Raw genomic sequence first — 23,561 nt, forward strand, 5'->3', positions numbered from 1 at the left:
GGTCTTCCTCTGGGAATCCTGTGGAGAAGAAAGCTGCTTCTCTGAGAATCCAGTGGGAAGAGGCTGATGTGGTGTCCCAGGGATGCGGTTATATCCAGGTACGAATGCTTGGCTCCTCCCCCTGGGCAGAGCATCTCACAATGGGATGATGTGGTTTTTATCAGTCATGCAGTGACACTCAATGGCCCATTAAGAGAAGATATTTCCCAGAGGATGGATTGGTTGTGGAAGAGATAAAGAAAACTGCCCAATTAACAGAAGATAAATGCTCCAGTTCTAACAGATGGGTGATGATCCCACAGCCTGTGAATTCAGGGAGTGCTCAACATCATGGTTCCTTCTCCTTTCCCTGATCCTCCTTTGTCCCTCCTCTTTCTCCCACTCCTCATCTTCACTGCCTCCTCCTCCTTTTTCTTCCTAAGCCAACCTCCTTCTCTTACTTCCCTCCCTTCTTGCTCTCCTTCTTCATCCAAACTGGGCCTTGCTGGGGACCCTGGCTGCAGACTTCCAGCCCTTGGGGTTCCTCCCAGGAGATCCAGAAGGGGTGAATGCAGAGAGGGCTGGGAGATCCCAGGAGTGGCTTCAGTGGGAGAGACTGGGCTGTACTGGGATCATACTGGGATCAAATGGGCAGTGACTGGGATTGCACTGCATTTGTACTTCCATCATACCAGGATCATACTGGAACTGAGTAGGAGCCTGCCGGGTGCAATTGTGACCCTGTTGGAGGCAAATGGGATATACTGGGAGCAAGTGGGATCATGCTCTGGGTGAGCAGGAGCAGCTGTGTGCAACTGGGATCATGCCAGGAGCATGTGGGAGAACTGGGAGTGACTGGGAATATGCTGGAAGGAACTGGGATACACTGGGAAAGACTGGGAAACACTGGAACAAAAGTCAGGGTGAAAGGGAGCAACTGGAACCGTGTGGGGCACAAGTGGTTCCTACAGGCAGCAACTGGGACCACACCGGGGTCATCACTGGATCATACTGGGACTGACTGGATTAACCCTGGCAGTGTCTGAGAGTGACTGGGAACACACCATGCACATCGTCCCTGGACTGGGGGTGACTGGGAGCAACTGGGAGCACACTGGGAGCAAATGGCATCATACTGGGACTGACTGGGTTGATCTAGCTGGAGGCAACCGGGACCATCCTGGGAGTGCTTGAAAGTAACTGGGATTATTCTGGGACCATACTGGGAGTGCTGCCATGGGACAAGGATCATACTAATACATAAAATTTCAATAGTCAATGTGAATTTTATTTCTATATCTTTGATTTTAAAGAAGGCGAGCAAGCAGTGCTGGTTAGCCGGGGAGTCACCGCTCCACTCACGGCACACACCACTTACAAATTCAGTAAAGTATATATACTGTTTTTAAGCATAAAAAAGCAGTTTCCAGTGTGCTTGTTTAGTAGAAATGAGTAAATATCAATCAGCTGGAATAAGCAATTTCATCATCTTTCCAGGTGGTTGTTGGCTTCCTGTCCTTCTTGTGCTTGTCTGGAGCGAGGCCCCTTCACCTCTGTCTGCTACATGATTTTGTTAAGCTTTTTATTACACATAAGCATTTAGTCACATTGCAGTCCCCTTAGCTTCACCACAACGTCCTCTATTTTATTCTAAGCATCAGTCATCTTGCTACCTCATCTCTTTACTTTACCATACTTCCCCTAGTTCAAAGCTTTATTTGGGTATAGAAAGTTTCATAAGCCTTCTTTGTATCTATCCCAAAGAATGCATCCATTTTCCACACAGCAGATAAAAGCATTTGCTGATTCCATTGCTGATTGACACAAATCACAAAAACATTTTTCACAGTATTGCTCACCAGATTGATGATGTGGGGATCTACCTCCCTTTCCTGTAGGGCATGTAGAACGTGCTGCTGGCTTGTGGTGTCAAAAGCCTTGGCCAAGTCCACAAATACAACAGCCAGGGGTTTGTGCTCTCCTTTTGCTGACTGAATTCTAGTTTGCAGGAGTTTCAGGTTTTCGGAGCATTCCACTGCCCTTATAAAGCCTCTTTGCCTTGGGTTGAGGGAGCAAGCCTTGGTCAGTTTGGCTGTTAAAATCCTGGAGAACAGTCTTAGCAAGATGGAACCGATCAGGATGGCTCTCCAGTTGTTAATGTCCTTTAGGTGCCCTGCTTTGGTTGACTTAGGAATCAAAACAGTCCTGCAACCCCTCACCATGTCTGGGATTTTTCCTGATGTTAACCATAAGCTGAAGATCTCCATGGTCCAGGAGTACTCTGGATCCATCTTCTTGATGTCTCTTAGAGTAATCCTGGACTGGGAGCTGAGTTTTTGCTCATCTCCTGCACATTTTTCTCAATTTCTTTTGCCATAATTAAGTCTCTGAAAGCACTAATGTTGGCTTTCCCATTAATTTGGTGTTGCCGCCGCTTGGGGCGTGGCATCCCAGGTCGAGGACGGCTCGGTGGCAGCGCCTCTGCCACACGGACCAAGCACACGCACACACCAATGTGGTGGACGGTAACTGGCGTTTATTAACGGTTAGGCAGGGTCATTTATAACAGGGGTTAATGATCAACAACACGTGGGGCTAAGTAACGGTAAAGGGGAGGGGTTCTGTCTGCCCGTAACAATGCGAGATCTTGCGGCCAGTCCCTAATCTCCCACAATTTGGAAGTTCCCAAGGCTATCAAATGTTCCAGGTGTTTCCCATCAGGCTTTAAAAACTGAATAAAGTTCGATGGGTGGGATTTCACAGGACAAACACTCTTTGTCATTCAGGATAATTTTAGCAAGTTTTCCCCTATCTAGATGGAACAGGTCTTAGAAGCAAAGAAAATGACCTTTCTTAACTGTTCTTCTTTTCATCCACTTTTGAGAAGGTCTTATTGGTCCTTTTTCCTGGCTCCCCATTTTTCTCTTATCTTGGGTTGCTGTTCTTATCTGGCTGATTAATTCAAGGCATCAAAAGCATTCCTGTGCTGATTGATTGTTGATTGCATCTCCTTATCATCTATTAAGTGCTTGAATATCCACAGGAAGGTGTGAATTGTCCCAGCTGATAGCCATTCACTGAGGGTTCTGAGATAATGGGCCTGCAGCTCCCCCTCCCTCTGTCACTTGCTGTTTCCCAGCTGTTGTTATCTTTATCAGGGTGGTGACTCATCTTGGGATCTGTTTTCCTTCCAGCAGCTGCTCTCCCAGGCATCTGACTCCTCCCAAGATCTTTGTCCAAGTCCATTCTCAGGCTCCCAGCTGCTCTCCTGGTTTGATGACTCATGCCAGGTTCCTTATCTGCATCCTCAGCTGGTTTCCTGGGCAGCAATCTCCTTTTGTCCCTGATTTCTTCAGCTGTTTTGCTTGTGATGTGTGTCCTGCAATGAGTTTATTGATGCTTTTGTTGCCCTCAAACTGAGCCTCCAATCTCACCAGTAGTTCTTCCTCCTCTTTAGTCCAGCATTTTTGGTGGGCTCCTGGGTTGGAAGTCTCTTTTGGGTGGAAAACAGCAACCCTTTCCTGATTTCTAACCAATGAATGTGCCAATCTTTTGTGTTGTCCCAGAGCAATTTTCATCTTGAAGTCTCTGCTGCATTCCTCATATATCCACTCCCTGCCTGGAGCCATTTCTGCTGCTCCCCTGCATTTACCAAAGTGACAAAAAATACCATGATCATTACTCTTCTCTTTTCCACATTGAGCACACAGAAAACAAACCCTCCTTATCCCGTGGGCTACCCTCAGATGCTCAATCAAGCCCAACACCCAGTTCACCCGGGTACCACAGCAAGGACAAGGTGGATTTGTTATCAGGAACAGTCACAGTAAGGATGTCTTCCAGTGTCTGTTCCCCGTGGTTCTCTGTCTGAGCTGGGGATGTCGCCGGCTTGGTGTCATTCTCCGGCTCAGCAGGTGATGTTTCTGGTGTGCCCTCAGTCTCACAATTGCTGTTTCTCTACCTGTTGTCAAGCACAACCGATTCACAGCTCCTCGGAAGGCAGATCTTCAGTCCCACACTTGGCCGTGGTACAAACTGTTCATAGACCTCAGGCAGCCTGCTCAAACCCTCCCAGCTTGCGGGAAAATGAACACATTCAAAGTTATTCATAAACAAGTCCAATCTAGAAAACTCAGAGTTCACCAGAGAAGCCAATTCACATACTGGGGGGGTGAGATGGTAAATTTTTCAACACTAGGTCTACCCAGTTTTTAGACAAGAGGTCTAGCTGGTGTTTAGAAAATAAAAACACCAGGTTTACCTTGCAAAATTGAGAGAAGGTGTCCAGTTGTAGACCCTGGGACACCAGGTCACCTAGTTATCTTTAGAGGTTTTCTTTTTAAAATGGTTCCCCATTTTATGGCTCCGGATAGTAAATTTGCCACAAGTTTAGGAGAGGTAGAATAAGAAGGACAGAGCAAGGACATAGCAATCTTTTGCCTGCACTTCATTGAATTTCTTCACTTTGACATTCAGAGCACTGGGCAGCAATCCCATCGCATCATCACCCACCTCAGGCCTTTGGGATGCTTTGTTTTAATTAAACAGTCAGATTCCCCTGGTTTGCACCAGTTCTAAGCTGGCTGCTGGCTTCTGGCCAAGGTGGGGCACTGGCCCAGGGACCCCCGCTGGGGACCCTCCCCTGCATGAACTGCTCAGCCGACACCTTTTCCCAGCAGTTGACAGCAGGGCATGGAGCGACAGATACGGCTTGATCATAGCCAGGTGTTCCACAGCAGCTGGGAGTCTCACAGCAGCCAGGTACAGCTTGGCAACAGGCACGGGCAGCTCCATAGCAGCCAGGAATGGCTCCGCAGCCAGGCACCCCCTCACAGTGCCAGGGCACTCTCCCGCTGGGGCCGGGCACTGTCTCGCCATGGCTGGGCACAGCTGTAGGGGCGCTTTCAGTCACAGCAAAGCACAGAGAGGTGGTTCCAGCGCAGGCAGAGATGGCTACAGGGGCAGCAGCATGGCACAGAGGAGTGGGAATCTCGCAGGGGCCGGGCACCGCTTCTGAGATCTCAGCTGGTGTGGCAGAGCCTGGTGGAGGGGCAGCAAAGCCCGCTCCATGGCCCGGCACTGTCCTGCAGGAGCAAGGCATCTCACAGTGGTGGCGGCTGGGTGCCTTGCAGCGGCTGCAGTGGCAAAGCGCCTCCCTGCTGCTACCAAGTGCTGCTTCTGGGGTTCCAGCTGCGGCAGCAGGGCACAGCAGAGTGGCAGAGTGCCTGTTCAATGTGGCTCTGCAGCATGACGTCTCTCCACCCTCTGGATCAGCAGCAGCGCGCTCCATTGACAACCCGCGCTGGGCTTGGGCGGTTGCGGCAGTTTCTGCCAGCAGGGCAGAACAAGGGGCAGCAGCGGGCACAGCAGCACAGCAGCCAGTCCTTTCAGGTGTCTTGGCAGCCATGGCAGGGCACAGAGGGGCTGCAGGGTGCTCATTTAACACAGCCAGGCTTCTCGGGGTGCCTCCACCACTGACCCCAGGGACGGCACACTCAGCTGGCAGCGCCCTCCCGCCTGGGGCAGCGGCACAGCCCCGGGTGACCAGGGGACATCCTGCTGGGCAAACACCTCCACCGGGGGTGGCAGCACAGTCCCGGGGGCAGCAGGGCACTCCCCGGGCAGGTCACCCTCACCTGGGGAGGCTCCACGGCTCTGCCTGGTGGCCTCCGGGTGGGCTGTGCCTTCTGCACTCATTCTCTTCCCTCGCTCACCCAGCACAGCCTCTGCTCTCCCTGCTGCCTCCCCCAGCGCCCTGCTTTCACTGTTAGCCTTGGTGGAGAGCCAGTGAATGCTCCATCCTTGGAAACGTTCCTGCTTGGATAGGCTCTGAGCAACATGATGGAGTGAAAGATGCCTCTGCTCCCACCCCACAGCAGGCCCTGTGGTGTCAGCTACAGGAGTAGTTGGGGTCTCCTGTAGGATGCAATTCCCCCAGAGAGCAGAGAGAACACAAAGCACCACAGCTGGCAGGAACATCCTCCCATGCAGATGCGAATATTCTGGATCAACAGGCTCAGGCTGCCCAGCTTTGCCTCTTTGTAGACGGACACAAGTGTCAGAAATGACTGAGAACCAGGAGGCCCCACAGTGTCTCTGAGTCCCCTTGGTTCCCTGAGATCACACAGTGTCCCAGGCTCCCTTTGGTTCCATGAGGCCCCACAATGTCACAAGGATCCCTGGACAACACAAGGCCCTGAGATATCTCAATGGATCCTCGGTTCCAACTGTCCTCACTGAGTCACAAGGGCCTCTGGATTCCATGAGACCCCACAGTGTCACAGTGTCCCTTTGGTTCCACAAGCCACAGGGTCACAACGGCTCCTGAGCATCTTCAGGCACCTGAGTGTCAGAGCATCCCCTCAGTTCCATGAACTCCACAGTGTCACAATGTCCCCTTGGTTCCATTTAGTCCTGTAGAGTCACAAGGATTCCTGGGAAGCATGAGGCCCTGAGGTATCACAATGGATGGTTCCATGAAGCCCCAGAGTTTCACAGTCTCCTCTTGGTTCCATGGATTCTACAAGACCCTGGAGTGTCACAGGGCTCCTATAGTCCCATGAGTCTCCAGAGTGTGAACAATGTCCCCAGGAGGCCCTGCAGTGTCACAGAGGAGCAGCACTGCAGTGGGCACAGCACCAGGGCAGGTTTGGCAGTGTTCCCATGTCTGTGACACAACAGCAGTGGCAACACCAATGTTCCCCTCTCTATGATATCACATCACTTCAAGATCGAGCATTCCATTGTCTGTGACACCACAGGGGTGGCAGCCACAGTGTTCCCCACTCTGTGACACCACAGCTGTGGCAGGACCATGTCCCCCTCTCTGTGACACCACAGCAGTGACAATTCAAACGTTCCCCTGTCTGTCACACAACAAGGGTGGCAATTCCAATGTTCCCCTCCCTGTGACAGAAAAGAGGTGGCAGCCCTAAAATTCCCCTCTCTGTGACATCACAGTGATGGCTGCCCCAGTGTCCCCCTCTCTGTGACACCACATTGGAGGCAATCCTGACCTTCCACTCTCTGTGACACCACAGCTGTGGCAGCCCTAAATCCCTTCTCTGTGACACCACAATGGTGAAAGCCACAACGTTCCACTCTCTATGACACCACAGTGGTTGCAGCCCCACTGTTCCTGTCTCTGTGACAACACAGCTGTGCCAGTCCTCGTCCCCCTCTCTGTGACACCACAGAGGTGGCACCCGCAGTGTTCCTCTCTTTATGACACCAACACAGTGGCAGAACAAAGATTCCCCTCTCTATGAGAAAACAGTGGTGGCAGCCCCAACATTCCAATCTCTCTGACATCACTTTGGTGGCTAACCCAACATTGCCCTGTCTATGAAAACACAGTAGTAGCAGCCCCAACGTTCCCCTCTCTGTGACACCACAGAGGTGGCACCCCCAGCATTCTCCTCTCTATGACAGCACCACAGTGGCAGCCCCAACATTCCCCTCTCTGTGACACCACAGGGGTGGCAGCCCCAAATGCTCCCCTGTCTGTGACACCCCAGCAGTGACTCCCCACACATTCCCCTGTCTGTGACACCACTGCATTGGCAGTCCCAACATTGACTTCTTTATGACACCACAGCGGGGGCAGCCCCAAGATTAGCCTCTCCATGAGAAACCAGGGGTAGCAGCCCCAAGGTTACCCTGTCTTTGAGCTCACAAGGATGGCAGTCCCAATGTTCTCCTCTCTATGACATCACTGGGGGCAGTGGAAGCCCCAATGTCACTGCATGACTGATAAGAACTACAGGATCCCATTGTTCTCCCCATTCTACTACAGAACCCCCGTTCTCCTCTCTATGACAACAAAGCACTGGCAGCCACAGTGTTCCCTTCTATGACTACAGCAGCAGCCACCCCAACATTTCCCTCTCTGTGACACCACAGCTGTGGCAGCCCCAGCGCTCCCCTCTCTGTGACACCACAGCTGTGGCAGTCCCGTTGTCCCGGTCTCTGTGACACCACAGTGGTTGCTGCCCGAATGTTCCCCTCTCTGTGACACCACAGCTGTGGCAGTCTTGTTGTCCCAGTCTCTGTGACACCACAGTGGTTGCTGCCTGAATGTTCCCCTCTCTGTGACACTGCAGCTGTGGCAGCAGCACTAGAACAGAAGCAGCAGCCATGGAACACCGGGCGAGCAGGGGAGGAGCAGAGAAGCTGTTTAAACCTGCTCTGCACTGAACACCCAGAACACCACCGGCAGCTCCTACCTGTGGCCCACTGGACCAGGCCTGGGCCGTGGCATTTCCAGTGCCGGAGAGACAGATAAGAGACTGATAAGAGAATGAGTGAGCTGAGCTACAGCCCACAGAGGGACTTTCTGAGTTTGTCCTCTCTTTTGGAGAGGCAAGAGGTTTATTGTTTAATACTGTTCATTTGTTGTGCTGGTGAATGCTTTGCCTGTTAAATACACAGTTTTTTCCCCTTTCCTCCATGGAAATCTTTTCCCAATCCGGTTGGGGGAGGGGCCTCTTAAATCTGCTTTCTAGAGGAAACTCTTTTGGAGATTTTCTCCCAAATTTGCCCCATACGAGGCTAGGGTGGTGGGAAGAGGGGGGACATCCAAGTGGCTGAACTGGGGTGAAGCTGGAGAAGGGGACCCCAAAACCCCCCAGCATCCCTAAGCAGGACCCTTGAGGATCCCCAGCAGCCCTGAGACGGGGGACCACCAGAACCCCAGAGGGATGAGACTGGACATGGGACACTCCTGGTGGCTTTTTTTGATTCACTCTTCATTTTTGAAGGTTTTTATGGACACCAGATGACTTCTAGAGATGGACTTGGGTAGGAGGAATCCCCAACCCAAGGCATTAACACCTTGTTTTTCCCCAAACCAGGATTTTCCCCAAAACATCCCACAGTGACATCCCCACTGTCCTGCTCTGGGTGAGCTCACTCCCAAACCTGACCTTGATCCTGGTCTCAATCTCACTGCATGTTCAGACACACTCACAGTTCTGAATTTATTCTTATCCCAGCCCCACACTCATCTAGCTCCAGATCCAATCCCAACCCCAGCCCTAAAGCCAATCCCATGTCTAGCCTTAACCCAAATCCCAGCTCTAATCCAAATCTCAGCCCCAGCTCCAAGCCCAGCCCCAATTCCAGCCCTTTCCTAAATCCTCAGCCCCAAACCAAATCCCAGGTTCAGCCCTTCTGGGGTTTTGGGGGTGTCTCTGTCCTTGTGCCCCCGATGATGTTTGGGTGGGGTCACAACAGGGCTGAGAGGGACAGAGACCCCCCCCGGCCTCCCCAGGGGTGAGAAGGTGGCAGAGCCCCCCCAGCCCAGAGCAGCTTCAACGGTGAGAGGGACACAGAGCCCCTGGTGCCCAGCCCTGCACAGGCATTGCCTGAGGCCAGAGGGATGGAGACCCCCTGAGCATCCCCCAGGGCCAGGGGACAGAGAGTCCCGAGCATGCCCTGGGCTGAGAGGGACAGAGACTGCCCCGGGCACCCCCTGGCACAGGGGTGAGAGGGAGGGAGACCCCCCAGGCATTCCCTGGGGTGAGAATGATGGAGAGCCCTGGGGAATGGCCTGGGGTGACAGGGACAGGGAGACCCCTGGGGAATGGCCTGGGGTGACAGGGACAGGGAGACCCCTGGGGAATGGCCTGGGGTGACAGGGACAGGGACACCCCTGGGGAATGGCCTGGGATGACAGGGACAGGGACACCCCCCTGGGGAATAGTCTGGGGTGAGAGGGATGGGGACAACCCTGGGGAATGGCCCTGGGTGAGAGGGACAGGGACATCCCTGGGGAATGGCCTGGGGTGACAGGGACAGCGACAACCCTGGGGAATGGCCTGGGGTGACAGGGACAGGGACAAACCCTCCCAAGCCCCTCTCAAGCATCCCCCAGTCTGAGAGGCTCAGTGACCCCTTGAGCATTCCCTGGGCACTGGACAAAGTGAAGTTGTTTCATGAAAAAAAATCAAACTTAAGCCTACAGAAAATGCCTTGAATTTGCTCTTCCCACAAGTAACTTGTGGTGGAAACAAGAACAAATCGCAAAATTGAATAAACTGACAGTAGAAGCAATTCTGTGGCAATTCCAAAATCCATTGGTCCTGCAAAGCTCCAGCTCAGCTGCTGGCACATTCTGATAAAAGAAAAGTGGAAATTCGGCCCAATACATTGCGATACCTCTTTTATGAAAAGAGTATGAAAAGGAAGGGAAAGCTCTGTGTAGATGTCACAAAGGTGACAGGGACAAAGAAAAAAAATTATTCTTAGATTTGGCAAAGCCCCTGGCCTGTGAAAAAGAAAAGGGGGGACAGCCAGGGACTGAGAGGGACAGAGACCTCCCCTGGAGTGGGCCAAGTGTGACATTGTCCCCTGTGTGTGTGGCCTTCCCAGGGTGGGGTTTTACACCTGAGCCAGTTTGGGTAAGGGGGGTGGTGTTCACCCCCTGAGCAGGGATTCCCCCACTGTTTCAGGTTGCAGTGTAAGATGGAACCAAATGCATGTTTTCAATCCCCATCTTCATCAACTGCTAGAAACAGGTGGGGCAGTGTTCTTTATCTCTTCCATGACTCAGCCCTGATAACGCCCTCCAGGGGAGATATCTTCTGCAAATGGGCCATTGTGTGTCACTGCAGGACTGATCAAATTCCATCATCCCATTGTTGGATGCTCCGCCCAGAGGGAGGATCCAAGCATTCCTACCTGGATATAAGCTGAGCCTTGCAACACCAGGAGCAGCTTGCCTGCTGGATTCCCAGAGGACAAGAGCTCCAGAACCACCACTGGACCTTCAGAGGAAGACCAGACCCTTCTACAGGATCACTGCTTGCACAGAATCACGTTCATCACTCCAACAGGACTGCAGCCACCATTTAATGGGACTGCTGCCACCACCCTGAGCAACAGGGTGTCAGGTTATATCCTGACTCTGTCTGTTTAAGGCAGCGTTTCTGTATCATTGCCTTGATCTTCATTTTCATTTTAAATTGTACTCCTGGTTTAGACCCTCCCCAGGTTTGCCTTCAAACCAGTATAAAATCCAGTGTGCTCATCCCTTGTTTTCCTCCTAAAAGAGAATTTCCCATCTTCAGTTCTTGGCCAGATGGAGGCGGAGGCTGTGAGGAAGAGGAAGGAGCCCTGGGACACCCAGGCAGGTGAGGAGGAAGTCAGTGCCCCTTTCCCCCTCTCTCCTGCTCCATCTCCCAGCCCAGCACAGCCCCCGGCTGCAGGACGAACCCGGTGTCAACCCCGTCCTGCTGGGGATGCACTGGGGGGATCTCCTTCCCCTTCCCTGTGGCAAGGAGGCAAATCCCATCCTCTCCTTGTCCTTCCTCCCCCAGGGAAGAAGCTGAGGAGGGAGACCAGGGAGGACAAATCCCCACAGCAGGACCTCATGGAAGAGGCTGTTTTGAGTGCTTCCAGAGCGGAGGAATCCAACAGGGAGGAAAATCCCCAGAGATTGTACAGGAAGAGGGGCTACAAAGCCAGCCCAGGGTGCTCTGAGGAGGAAAGACCCACCCTGAGCCAGGAAGGTGGACAGAGCTTCAGCCAGAGCTCAGAGCTGGTGGCCCATGAGCAGCTTTATGATGGGGAGAAGCCCTACAAGTGCTTGGAGTGTGGGAAGAGCTTCAGGAAGAGCTCCCACCTGCTCCGCCACCAGATGATCCACACTGGGGAATGGGCCTACGAGTGTGGGGAGTGTGGGAAGGGCTGCAGCTGCAGCTCAGAACTCATCAGGCACCAACGCATCCACACTGGGGAGAGGCCCTACGAGTGTCCCCAGTGTGGGAAGAGGTTTCAGACCAGCTCCAGTCTCCTCCTGCATGAGCGGATTCACACAGAGGAGAGGCCTTTCCGCTGCCCCGACTGCGGGAAGGGCTTCAAGCACAACTCCACCCTCATCACCCACAAGCGCATCCACACTGGGGAGAGGCACTACGAGTGTTCCCAGTGTGGGAAGAGCTTCACCAGCAGCTCTAACTTGACAAGACACCAACGGAGTCACCGGTAAGAGATGCCCTGCAAATGCCCCAAGTGCAGGAGGAGCTTTGTGCCCAGCTCCAGCTTCAACCCCCATGGGAAAACCCATGTTGGAAAGAGCCCGGGTGATCCATCTTCCCTGTGATCCATGCTAGGAAGACACCTGTACCTTTTCCTGCCCCTGCAAATGACCTTATGTGGGATGGAAGAATGTGAGGGTCTGGCCATGGCCCTGTCATTACATTCACTCCCACCTGAGAACATTGCCAGGGGCAGGAAAGGGACTCTCTCTCTCTCTCCCAGAGGAGAAGGGTGTCCTTTCCAGATAGGATGAAATATGTGGCCAGGCAGACAGTTGTTGATGTTGTAGTTTTCCCTGTAAATAGTTTTTCTTATCCTTTCTGTTGACAATATTGTTTTTATTCCTGTTTGTCCCTTATCTTGTTGCTGTTCCCAATAAATTGTTCTTATCCCAACCTGGGATCTTTGCCTTTTGTTCCCTCCATGGGAGGCGGGAGGGCAGCGAGGGCAGTGTGGTTTAAGCGGGAGCAGGAAATTGGGGAATCCCATTCCTGAAGCCCGGCCCATGGAAACCGAGCATCCCACCTGGTGCCAGCCCTGGTGGCCATGGCAGCAGCCTTGGGAGCGGGTCCCTGGCTGGGGCTGTGGGAACCTCTTCCCTCTGGTGCCCAGGGACAGGAGTGGAGGGAACGGCTGCAGCTGAGTCGGGGCAGGCTCAGGTTGGATGTCAGGAAAAGTTTTTTGGCCAGAGGCTGCTGGGGCCCTGCCCAGGCTCCCAGGGAAGGGTCCCAGCTCCAGGGCTCTCTGAGATCCAGCAGCATTTGGCCAGCGCTGCCAGGCCTAGGCTGGCATTGTTGGGGTGTCCTGTGCAGGGCCAGCAGTTGGACTGGAGGATCCTGATGGGTCCCTCCCAGCTCCCCCAATTCTGTGGCTCTGGGATCCCATCAGCCTGGGGATGGGGCTGCCAATGGTTGCCATGGCAACGGGCTCTGGCTGCAGGCCTGAGCTGGTGTCCATGGCAACCACCCCTGGCATGGGGTCTCCATGGAGCTGCCAAGGGACTGAGCATAGCAACAGGGGGCTGGTGATGGTTGCCATGGAAACTGAGCATAGCAACAGGGGGCTGGTGATGGTTGCCTGCTAAGGATCAGATTTCTCACAGACCCTCAGAGGGGCTCCATGGGGACTTTCCAAGAGTCTTCAGGCTGTTCCAGAGCTAGAATGTCACACGCAGAGACAGGGGCTCCATGGAGACCTCCCAGGGCTTTCTGGGGATGGTAAAGAGCCCTGTGGTCAGAGGCAGTCACAGCCATTCCATGGTGACATCCCAGGGCACCTTGGGCTGCAAAGGCACCGATCTGTCACAGGCACTCATGGGGGCTCCACGGTGACATCCCAGGAGTCCCCAGGCTGCCAAAGAGCCGGGATGGCCCAGACACTCACAGGGGTTCCTGTCATGGCCACAGTGGGAGCTTCAGGCAAAAGCTTTGTTTCTTTCTTGGAGAAACTCCTGCTGAGTCATGAGGTAGAGAAATGACACCCAGCAGCCACCACAGAACCACAAAACCCCTGCAGGACTCCATAACTTCTAAAATTCCTTCTCAGAAAGGAGACTGGGAACAGCTGGATCCAATGCTAGCCCCAGACTTTGTCAAAGGTACAAGAGATTGGACAGGTGGAATTGAACTTTAATGCAATTTGTCCAGCAGGATTAATGACAGAATACCAGATAGATTTCTAGAAATACAGCTCTGTTTATTCTGATCATGATTGGACAGAAAGATCTTGATCAGAGTTCTTTCCTCCACAGCAAAGGAGCTCAAACCATTAGAATCTTCTGCTCTAGGAAGCAATTTTGAAGTCAGCAGGGCCTTGCTGGAGTTGTTGGAGCCCATTGCAGGCAGAGCCTCCTGCTCCAGCAGGAACTGCCTTTCCTGTGCCATCAGCAGGGCAGGTCCCGCTGCAGGAAAAGCCCCAGGCCAGCCCCAGCACAGGGAAGGCCTCGGGCACAAGGGCAGAATGCCGTGCTGGGAGCTGTGCCAGGGAGAGCCTGAGGCACCAAAGGCACCTTGGCAGCAGCAGCTGCTTGCAGGCCATGGCCAGAAGCCTCCCTTGGCAGCCTGGCCTGGTGGCCACCACTGCAGAGCTGCTGCCTCACGGCTCATTCCTGGCTGGCCTCTGAAAAGCCACTTGTGCTCCAGGAGCCTGACTGGGAAGCCATTGGCCCCAGCACCTTGGGGACAAGATATCAATGACAAAACTCTTCATGCCAGCAGAACCAAGGCAGGGGCAGGGCAAAGGGCACAGCCAGGCCCAGGGGACAGGGCTGCCATGGTGATGGCTGTGAGGTCACTGCCCCTGCAGCAGCCTGGCTGCCCTCAGCAGACATTCTGGCCACAAGCCTTGTGAGGGCACCCAGCACAGCAGAGAACCCACACAACAGGAATTCCATCCTTGGGAAGGGCAGGGGGTTTCACTGAGTCAGGTTGCACAAAGCTCCTGCTCCTGGACATTTCCTGGCATGGCACATCCACTTCTCTGGTAAAAGAGTTGCAGTTTTGTTCCACTCTCATCGTTGTAAAATATTTCCTCCTTCTAACACATGTAACTCCAGCCTCATTCACTTTTGACATATTGACCCTTGTTCTGCCACTGCAAAATTTGTAAGAAAATACCTTTGGCAGTTATTTTTCCACTTTCACAGACATTGGAGAGGACCCAAACATTTTCAAAAATGGGGTTTGGAGGTCTCATCTCATAACCTGCAGGTAGAGGCTGCAGTTTCTGGGCTCAGTGGGGTGGAGACTGAGGACAGAACAGGAGTAGCCTGGCAGGGGCTGAAGGGTGGTTTCAGAGAGGCTGGAGCTTTTCTTCCTAGAGGATATAAGCATCAGTGTTGCGGTTCGCTTTGTGTTTGTTCAGTTCTCCCCCCATAGTTATGTTAATGGGTCTGCCCAGGTTCCAGTTTATGTCAGTCATTGTACCCCTCCCAAGTTGTTATGGATACCTAATGTATCTTGTTTGTTCCCCTCCCCTGGCTGCCTGCCTGTCACTCGGCACCCCTGCCTCTTTTTCCAGAAACTTCTGGCTAGGGTGTCGGGTGATTGGTTGAGGGGCCAGGGCTCTACCCCCAACCGAGTCCTGTTGGTCCCTCACCATTGTCAATTCCAAATGTATCTTTCTCACCTCCCTTCTGATTTGTTGTCCTTGACCCCTCCTTTTCCCTTTATAACCCGAGGTTTTCCCGGCCTCGGGGCTCTCGGATTTCTCCTCCCCTACCCTCCACGCCTCCCCTCATTAAAACCCCTTACCCGGAGAACCTGAGAGCCGCCTCTTCTTTTCTCGCCTGCAACCTTTGGAGTCTTACCGCGCCAATCTGCCCACAAGCACAACATCGCTTAGGCACAGGGCCTTGGCTACGACTCGAGGCAGTGCCTGACTGGCTGGAGGTTGGCTGGACACTATTTCTCTAGCCTGGGCATTTCTCTCCAACCGGCCACTGCTCCACATGAGAAGGAAATAATGGTAGCAAGGGCAGCTGGGGAGGCCCCGACTGGGCAGCAGCAGAAAGGAATTTCCCTGGCAGGGCAGGGCTGTGGTGCAGCACGTCCCCCAGCAGAAGCCTGGAGCAGCCCAAGGCTTTGTGTGGGCAGGCAGAGGCAGGCAGGAGGCAGAGCTGTCAGCAAAGGAAGGGCCCAGCCAGGTGGGGCAGCCGGGGGATGCCAACAGCCTGCAGGGACAGAGGCGCAGGGCAGGGACACCGTAGGACAGCCTGGGCTGCACAGGGCACAGGCATGGGCAGCAGCTGCAAGACAGCCCTGCCAGAGCCAACTCCTGCAGTACTGCCTGAGGCCAGCAGGGGACAAGTGACCCTTGCAGGCCTGGTGTCGTGAACGGCGGAAGAAATGCCTCACACAATATGCGTGGATGGCAAATCTCAAAGTTTATTGAAAGCTCACACATATTTATATTGGTGTTAATGAAGCTTATACATATTGCAAAAGCTGAGCTCATTATTGGTTAAAGCACACTTAGATCAACCACACCTACTTCTATGCTCTAATGATTATTTTTTTTCTATGTTTGAATTCTTCTAGCTTCTCTACCTAGGATATTTGCATTTTCTGGCAAGCGATTTTCTCCCCCATCTTCCCGTTGCAGCTAAGGTCACTATGACCTTTGTCAGTGATTGGACATTGGTTACAAAATTCCCAGCTTGTTTCCCCTATCCTTATCAAACGGTATCACATCGAAATGGCTTTTCTCAGCTAGCCAATTATCCAAAAAGCTCTCTACAGCCTGGGGCCTCATTGCCTCCTTGTCCCTGCTCAGCAGCCTGGCAGGGGCCGCCCCATGCTCCTGCCCTTGGCATTGCACATCCCCACATCCCAGTGCCCCAGCAAGAGCCCTGAGCAATGAGGGAGGGACAGGACCTGCCTGGCCAGGGGCTGGGGCTCAAGCCTTAGCCCTTTGCATTCCTGAAACACATCCAGCTTTGCTCAGCACCAGAGACACGTTTCCCTCGCTTGTCTCCAGCTGTCATCAGTGCCTCCGGTGCTCTGCTCTACCTGGAACCTGGGGACATTTTCACATGAGTTGTGTCCCTCAGTGGTACCCATTAAAAGTTAATGAAACTTTGGACTTTGAATGTGAGTTTGAGTTCTCCAGAAGTTTATTGAGTGCAATCTGAGGGACTGAGCGTGATGCAAACAGCACCAAAGCCCCAGAGGGCCATTGAAGTCCTTGTGCTGAGTCTGTGCTGCTGATCTGGGCCGGGCTGCTGGCCCAGAGTGTCCTAGGTTAGAATAGAAAAATGTCTTCTATTCCCATCCTCAAGAGCTGCTGAAACCAGGAGGGACATTGTTTTGTTCCTTATCTCCTGTTAATGGCCCCATCAATGTCTTGCCTCATGACTCAGAGATAACTCCCTCCAGGAGCCATTTCTGTTTATCAGGTAATCAAGGACCCACCCCATGACTCAGAACGATCTCAGCCCTTTGTGAGATTACCTGCCCAGGGGAGAGGAGCTCAGCATCCCCACCTGGATACAACCTGGGCTTTGGGACAGAGCAGTCAGTCTTTCCACTGGATTGCCCAAGGAATAGCTGCCCTTACCCACTGGTTTCCAGAGGACAAGAGCTACCAGATTGTTTCTACAGGATCACCACTTCAACAAGACCATTTCTTCTGGAGTGTTACCACCCCCCTAACTAGCAGGGGGTCCGGTTGTATTCTGACTCTGTCACTGATTTTTCTTTTGTATTACAGCATGTATATGGTTTTATCCCTTTTCCTGATAAATTGTATTTCTGACTTGGAATCTTTTACTGGTTTTGCTTTGAAACCAGAACACAGAGGCAGCTCCTGGCAAGGGCAGCAGAGCTGCAGAGAGACAGCTCTGGCCAGGAGCAGCTCCTGTGCAAAGCCCAGCAGGGCTGGGGCACTGCCAAGGCCCCTCAGGGACACCAGCAGGGCACAGACTGAGCTCCCAGGGGCTCAGCACTGGCAGGGGCTGTGGCATGTCCCAGAGGGGGCTGTGTCACTGCAGCACCTCTGTGGCTGTGTCATAGAGGCACAGAGCAGCTGGGATGTCAGCAAGGGGCTGTGTGACAGCACAGAGTGGGTTCTGTGAGGTCACAGATTCGGCTATGACATCACAGAGTTTTTGGTTTGAGGTCATCAAGTCGCCACAGTGTCCTACAGTCACCGTCCCAGGCGGCTGCGGCAACGAGAGGGCAGAGAGCTGGGAGGCAGCTCAGCCAGGTCATGCCTGTGACAAATGTGATCCTTAGCAGGCAACCATCACCAGCCCCCTGTTGCTATGGTCAGTTCCCATGGCAACCACCACCAGCCCCCTGTTGCTATGCTCAGTTTCCATGGCAACCACCACCAGCCCCCTGTTGCTAAGTCCAGTCCCTTGGCAGCTCCATGGAGACCCCATGCCAGGGGTGGTTGCCATGGACACCAGCTCAGGCCTGCAGCCAGAGCCCGTTGCCATGGCAACCATTGGCAGCCCCATCCCCAGGCTCATGGGATCCCAGAAGCACAGAATTGGCTGAGCTGGGAGGGAACCATCAGGATCCTCCAGTCCAACTGCTGGCCCTGCACAGGACACCCCAACAATGCCAGCCTGGGCCTGGCAGCGCTGGCCAAACGCTGCTGCAGCTCAGAGAGCCCTGGAGCTGGGACCCTTCCCTGGGGAGCCTGGCCAGGGCCCCAGCAGCCTCTGGGCAAAAACCTTTTCCTGACACCAACCTGAGCCTGCCCCAACTCAGCTGCAGCCGTTCCCTCCACTCCTGTCCCTGGGCACCAGAGGGAAGAGGTTCCCACAGCCCCAGCCAGGGACCCGCTCCCAAGGCTGCTGCCATGGCCACCAGGGCTGGCACCAGCTGGGATGCTCGGTTTCCATGGGCCGGGCTTCAGGAATGGGATTCCCCAATTTCCTGCTCCCACTAAAACCGCACTGCCCTCGCTGCCCTCCCACCTCCCATGGAAAGCACAAAAGGCAAAGATCCGGGGCAGGGATAAGAACAATTTATTGGGAACAGCAACAAGATAAGGGACAAACAGGAATAAAAACAATATTGTCAGCAGAAAGGATAAGAAAAACTATTTACAGGAAAAACTACAACATCAAAAACTGTCTGCCTGGCCACGTATTTCATCCTGTCTGGAAAGGACACCCTTCTCCTCTGGGAGAGAGAGAGAGACAGAGAGTCCCTTTCCTGCCCCTGGCAATGTCCTCAGGTGGGAGTGAATGTAATGACAGGGCCATGGCCAGACCCTCACATTCTTCCATCCCACATCAGGTCATTGGCAGGGGCAGGAAAAGGTGCAGGTGTCTTCCTAACATGGATCACAGGGAACATGGATCACCGGGGCTCTTCCCAATGTGTGTTCTCCCATGGGGGATGAAGCTGGAGTGGTGCATGAAGCTGTTCCTGGAATCGAGGCATTTGCAGGGCTTAACTTACTGGTGGCTCCGTTGGTGTCTTTTCAAATGAGAACTTCTGGTGAAGCTCTTCCCACACTGGGGACAGTCATAGGGCCTCTCCCCAGTGTGGATGCGCTGGTGCCTGATGAGGTGGGAATTCTGCTTGAAGCCCTTCCCACAGTCAGGGCAGAGGAAGGGCCTCTCCTCTGAGTGAATCCAGTAGGCAAGCTGCTCCTGGTGTTGCAAGGCTCAGCTTATATCCAGGTAGGAATGCTTGGATCCTCCCTCTGGGCGGAGCATCCCACAATGGGATGATGGAATTTTATCAGTACTGCAGTGACACACAATGGCCCATTCAGAGAAGATATCTCCCCTGGAGGGCGTTATCAGGGCTGAGTCATGGAAGAGATAAAGAACACTGCCCCACCTGTTTATAGCAGTTGATGAAGATGGGGATTGAAAACATGCATTTGGTTCCATCTTACACTGCAACCTGAAACAGTGGGGGAATCCCTGCTCAGGGGGTGAACACCACCCCCCTTACCCAAAGTGGCTCAGGTGTAAAACCCCCACCCTGGGAAGGCCACACACACAGGGCACAATGTCACACTTGCCCTGCCCCAGGGGAGATCTCTGTCCCTGTCACTCCCTTGCTCTCCCCCCTTTTCTCTTTCTTTCCATCTCTCTCTCTCTACCTCCCATTTACTGTTCAATAAAATCCACTTTGGATTTGGTCTCGTTAGTACCTTAACTGAGGCAGAGGCATTTCTCTAACAATTTGCATAAGCAGATTGTGACATTATTTTTGCACAGTGAGTTCAGGGCACTCTTGTCTCACCCCAGGTGCCTTTTACAACAGCAGGGTTCCCTCCACTGAGGAGGTTGTGGTTTTTCTGGAAGAACCCTTGGAAACTTGGACACAGTCCCTCCTTCCTCCTGGGGAACTTATGGAAGAACTGATGGGGAAAATGGCTGTTGTGGGTGGCCAGTGAAAAAGAAAATATTTTGTTGTCCTTCCTTGAAAAGTTTGTTAAAATCACTGGAGAAGAGGGAGCAAATTATATCAGCGTGACTGACAAACTTCATTTACTCCAAGGTGAGGAACACAAGGCTGCTAAAAGTCCTACAAGAAGCCCAGCTCAAGTAGCTAAATTCCCAAATAACTCCAGCCAGGGGTCTCCGGGAGGATTTTTTTGGAGAGTGTTCGGAGCCGGCAGATCCCGAACTCGAGCCCCGGATATCTCCGGGCTCCCTAAGAGGAGCTTTTTCGGGGCCAGAGGAGCTGCGATCGCCCCTCAGGAGGGTCCCAGGGGGTCCACGTGGGGATGGCCCGGTACCGACGGGGCGGGACATTGGTTTTGGGGATCCCCGTGAGAGCCGGGGCTGTGGAACGGGGGACCCCTGGGGCGGGGAGAGGGGAAGGGGCGATACCGGAGCTGGGGCACCCCCGGCAGCCCGGAGATGAGGCGGGGACGGGACCCCCTGACCCTGACAGGGGCGTGTCCTGGGGTGACTTCATGATGCTCGTGCCCCATCGGTCCCTTTAGCCCAGAAATGAGTTCTGCACCTTTAAGGCTGGTTCTGAGAGCCAAGGGGAGGAGGAAGAAGCTGCAGTTTGTTTTCAGACACTGCACTCACTCCTCCACTTTCCGGCTCCTGGATGGACAGAGGGTGGGACAGAGCTCTCCTTTGCTTTTAGTTAGTTTTTAGCTCGCTGAGGCAGAGAAGTTCCCTGGAGTGTTATTTTTCTTTTTCTTTTTCTTTGGAGCTGTTTGAACCTGCTCTGCACTGAACACACAGAACACCACTGGCAGCTCCTACCTGTGGCCCACTGGACCAGGCCTGGGCCGTGGCATTTCCAGTGCTGGAGAGACAGATAAGAGACTGATAAGAGACTGATAAGAGACTGAGTGAGCTGAGCTACAGCCCAGAGAGGGACTTTCTGTGTTTGTCATCGCTTTGGAGTGGCAAGAGGTTTTATTGTTCTAAATTGTTCTCTGTTTGTGCTGGTGAATGCTTTGCCTGGTAAATAAACGTTTTTTCCACTTTTCTCCAAGGAAATATTTTCCCAAACCAGCTGGGAGTGGGGGGGTGGGGGGCGGGTTTGCTGCTTGAATTTGCTTTTGAGAGGAAACCCCTTTTGGAGGTTTTCTCCCACATTTGCCCTAAACCAGGGTGGGGTGGTGGGGAGAGGGGTGAGCCTTAAGTGGCTGGATTGAAGGGAGGCTGGTGAGGGGGAACCCAAAACCCCCAGCATCCCTAAGCAGGACCCTGGAGAGGGGGGGATCCCCAGGACCCATGGGATCCCCAGCAGCCCTGAGATGGGGGAACACCAGAACCCCAGAGGGATGAGACTGGACATAGGACATTCCTGGTGGCTTTTTTTTATTAAGTCTTGATTTCTGGAGGTTTTTATGGATATCAGGTGACTTCTAGAGATGGACTTGGGCAAGAGAAATCCCCAAAAAAAGGCATTCACACCCTGTTTTTCCCCAAACCAGGATTTTCCCCAAACCATCCTGCAGTGACATCCCCCATGTCCTGCTCTGGGTGATCTCAGTCCCAAACCTGACCCTGATCTGGGTCTCAATCTCACTCCATGTTTAGACACACTCACAGTTCTGTATTTAATCTCATCCCAGTGCCAGACTCATCTAGCCCCAGACCCAATCCCAACCCCAGCCCTAAAGCCAATCCCATGTCAAGCCTTAACCCCAATCCCAGCTCTAATCCAAATCTCAGCCCCAACTCCAAGCCCAGCCCCAATTCCAGCCCCTTCCTAAATCCTCAGCCCCAAACCAAATCCCAGGTTCATCTTTTCTGGGGCTTTGGGGGTGTCTCTGTCCCTGTGCCCCCGATGATGTTTGGGTGGGGTCACAACAGGGCTGAGAGGGACAGAGACCCCCCCGGCCTCCCCAGGGGTGAGAAGGTGGCAGAGCCCCCCCAGCCCCGAGCAGCCTCAGCGGTGAGAGGGACACAGAGCCCCTGGTGCCCAGCCCTGCACAGGCATTGCCTGAGGCCAGAGGGATGGAGAACCCCCGAGCATCCCCCAGGGCCAGGGGACAGAGAGCCCCGAGCATCCCCTGGGCTGAGAGGGACAGAGACTGCCCCGGGCACCCCCTGGCACAGGGGTGAGAGGGAGGGAGACCCCCCAGGCATTCCCTGGGGTGAGAATGATGGAGACCCCTGGGGAATGGCCTGGGGTGAGAGGGACAGGGACACCCCTGGGGAATGGCCTGGGGTGAGAGGGACAGGGAGACCCCTGGGGAATGGCCTGGGGTGACAGGGACAGGGACACCCCTGGGGAATGGCCTGGGGTGACAGGGACAGGGACAGCCCCTCCCAAGCCCCTCTCAAGCATCCCCCGGTCTGAGAGGCTCAGTGACCCCTTGAGCATTCCCTGGGCACTGGACAAAGTGAAGTTGTTTCTTGACAAAAATCAAACTTAACCCTACAGAAAATGCCTTGAATTTGCTCTTCCCACAAGTAACTTGTGGTGGAAACGCAAACAAATCGCAAAATTTAATAAACTGACAGTAGAAGTAATTCTGTGGCAATTCCAAAATCCATTGGTCCTGCAGAGCTCCAGCTCAGCTGCTGGCACATTCCAATTTTTAATTTGGGTAGTGTTTGGGGTCGGGGTAGTAAGCTGGCCAAGCTGCAGGGGCCCCCTTTGATCTTCGAGGGGATTCCTGCCCACAGCCTGTCACCACAGATGAGAAACACTCCCTTGGGAAGCACTCTGGGAAATGGAGAGGACTTAGATAATGTTTTGGCAGTATAATTGCACCAGTCAACAACATTGTATCTCTTATCATTTGGTGATATATCTTTTCTCACTATCATCTGTGGTTCAGGTTTCTCATGCCAATTTTGTTGGGGTGGCTCATAGAAAAAGTTGACACAAGAAGTCGCTTTGAGGAGCCCGGTAGGTCTAGTTCTTGGAGCTCCTGTGGTGCATGGGGTAAGATCTTCATCCACTCATCCCAGGTGTCTACCAGGGTGGGCTTCTTACCTGCACAGGGATATTCATTTGGCGACAGGGGGATTCCCACCAGACATGTAGACAGCGGGTCTTTTGCACCTCCCATGGCCATGCAAAAGTTATCCTGCTTGAGAGATTTCCCCAGTGTGACCCATAGGTTTTCTGTTGGTTGTGGCACGACCCATCCAACCGCTCTTTGGATGCACAGGAGCACAGTGACGGTGGCAGCAGCTGTTAAGGTATTTCGGGGTGTCCTGGGAGTGGCCATCTGGTCCTCCACTGAGTCAGGTATCGACTGTTCGAGCACTGATAGAAACATGAATGGTCAAGTTAGTTGTCACTGTAATTTTCTTCATTTTATCCCTATTGTAGGGAGAGCGAGGGATTGGCAATTGGGGCAGGTGGAGACAATTGCCTTGGCTTGGTCTTTGGAAATCTTAAATTGATGTACTAAAGCTGGAGCATTCTGAGGGAAGAATGCATGGCTTAGACGAGCCTGTTGAAAGACATGTGGTGCAGGGGGGGAAATGTGGGTGGCACTTGCTGCCATTGGTAACAAGTCTGCTCTCCGGTTGCCCTCAGTGATGTATCTTGGCAGTTCTGTGTGCGACTGGACGTGCAGGATGTGATAAGGTTGCTCTCTGTGGGAGATGAACCAAATTAATTCAGAGAGCAAGCTGTAGA

General features: G+C 53.4%; 1 protein-coding gene across 1 annotated transcript in view; it reads left to right on the forward strand.

Moving 5' to 3' along the window:
• The window catches only part of LOC143693004 (uncharacterized), a 680,702-nt gene that overhangs the window by 485,608 nt on the left and 171,533 nt on the right, over positions 1-23,561 (forward strand). The window contains 1 exon segment of the mRNA XM_077173088.1: positions 11,500-11,889. Within this exon segment, the coding sequence (XP_077029203.1) occupies positions 11,500-11,889 (390 nt within the window).

Source organism: Agelaius phoeniceus, unplaced genomic scaffold (assembly GCF_051311805.1).
Source record: "Agelaius phoeniceus isolate bAgePho1 unplaced genomic scaffold, bAgePho1.hap1 Scaffold_113, whole genome shotgun sequence".
NCBI classification, from domain to species: domain Eukaryota; kingdom Metazoa; phylum Chordata; class Aves; order Passeriformes; family Icteridae; genus Agelaius; species Agelaius phoeniceus.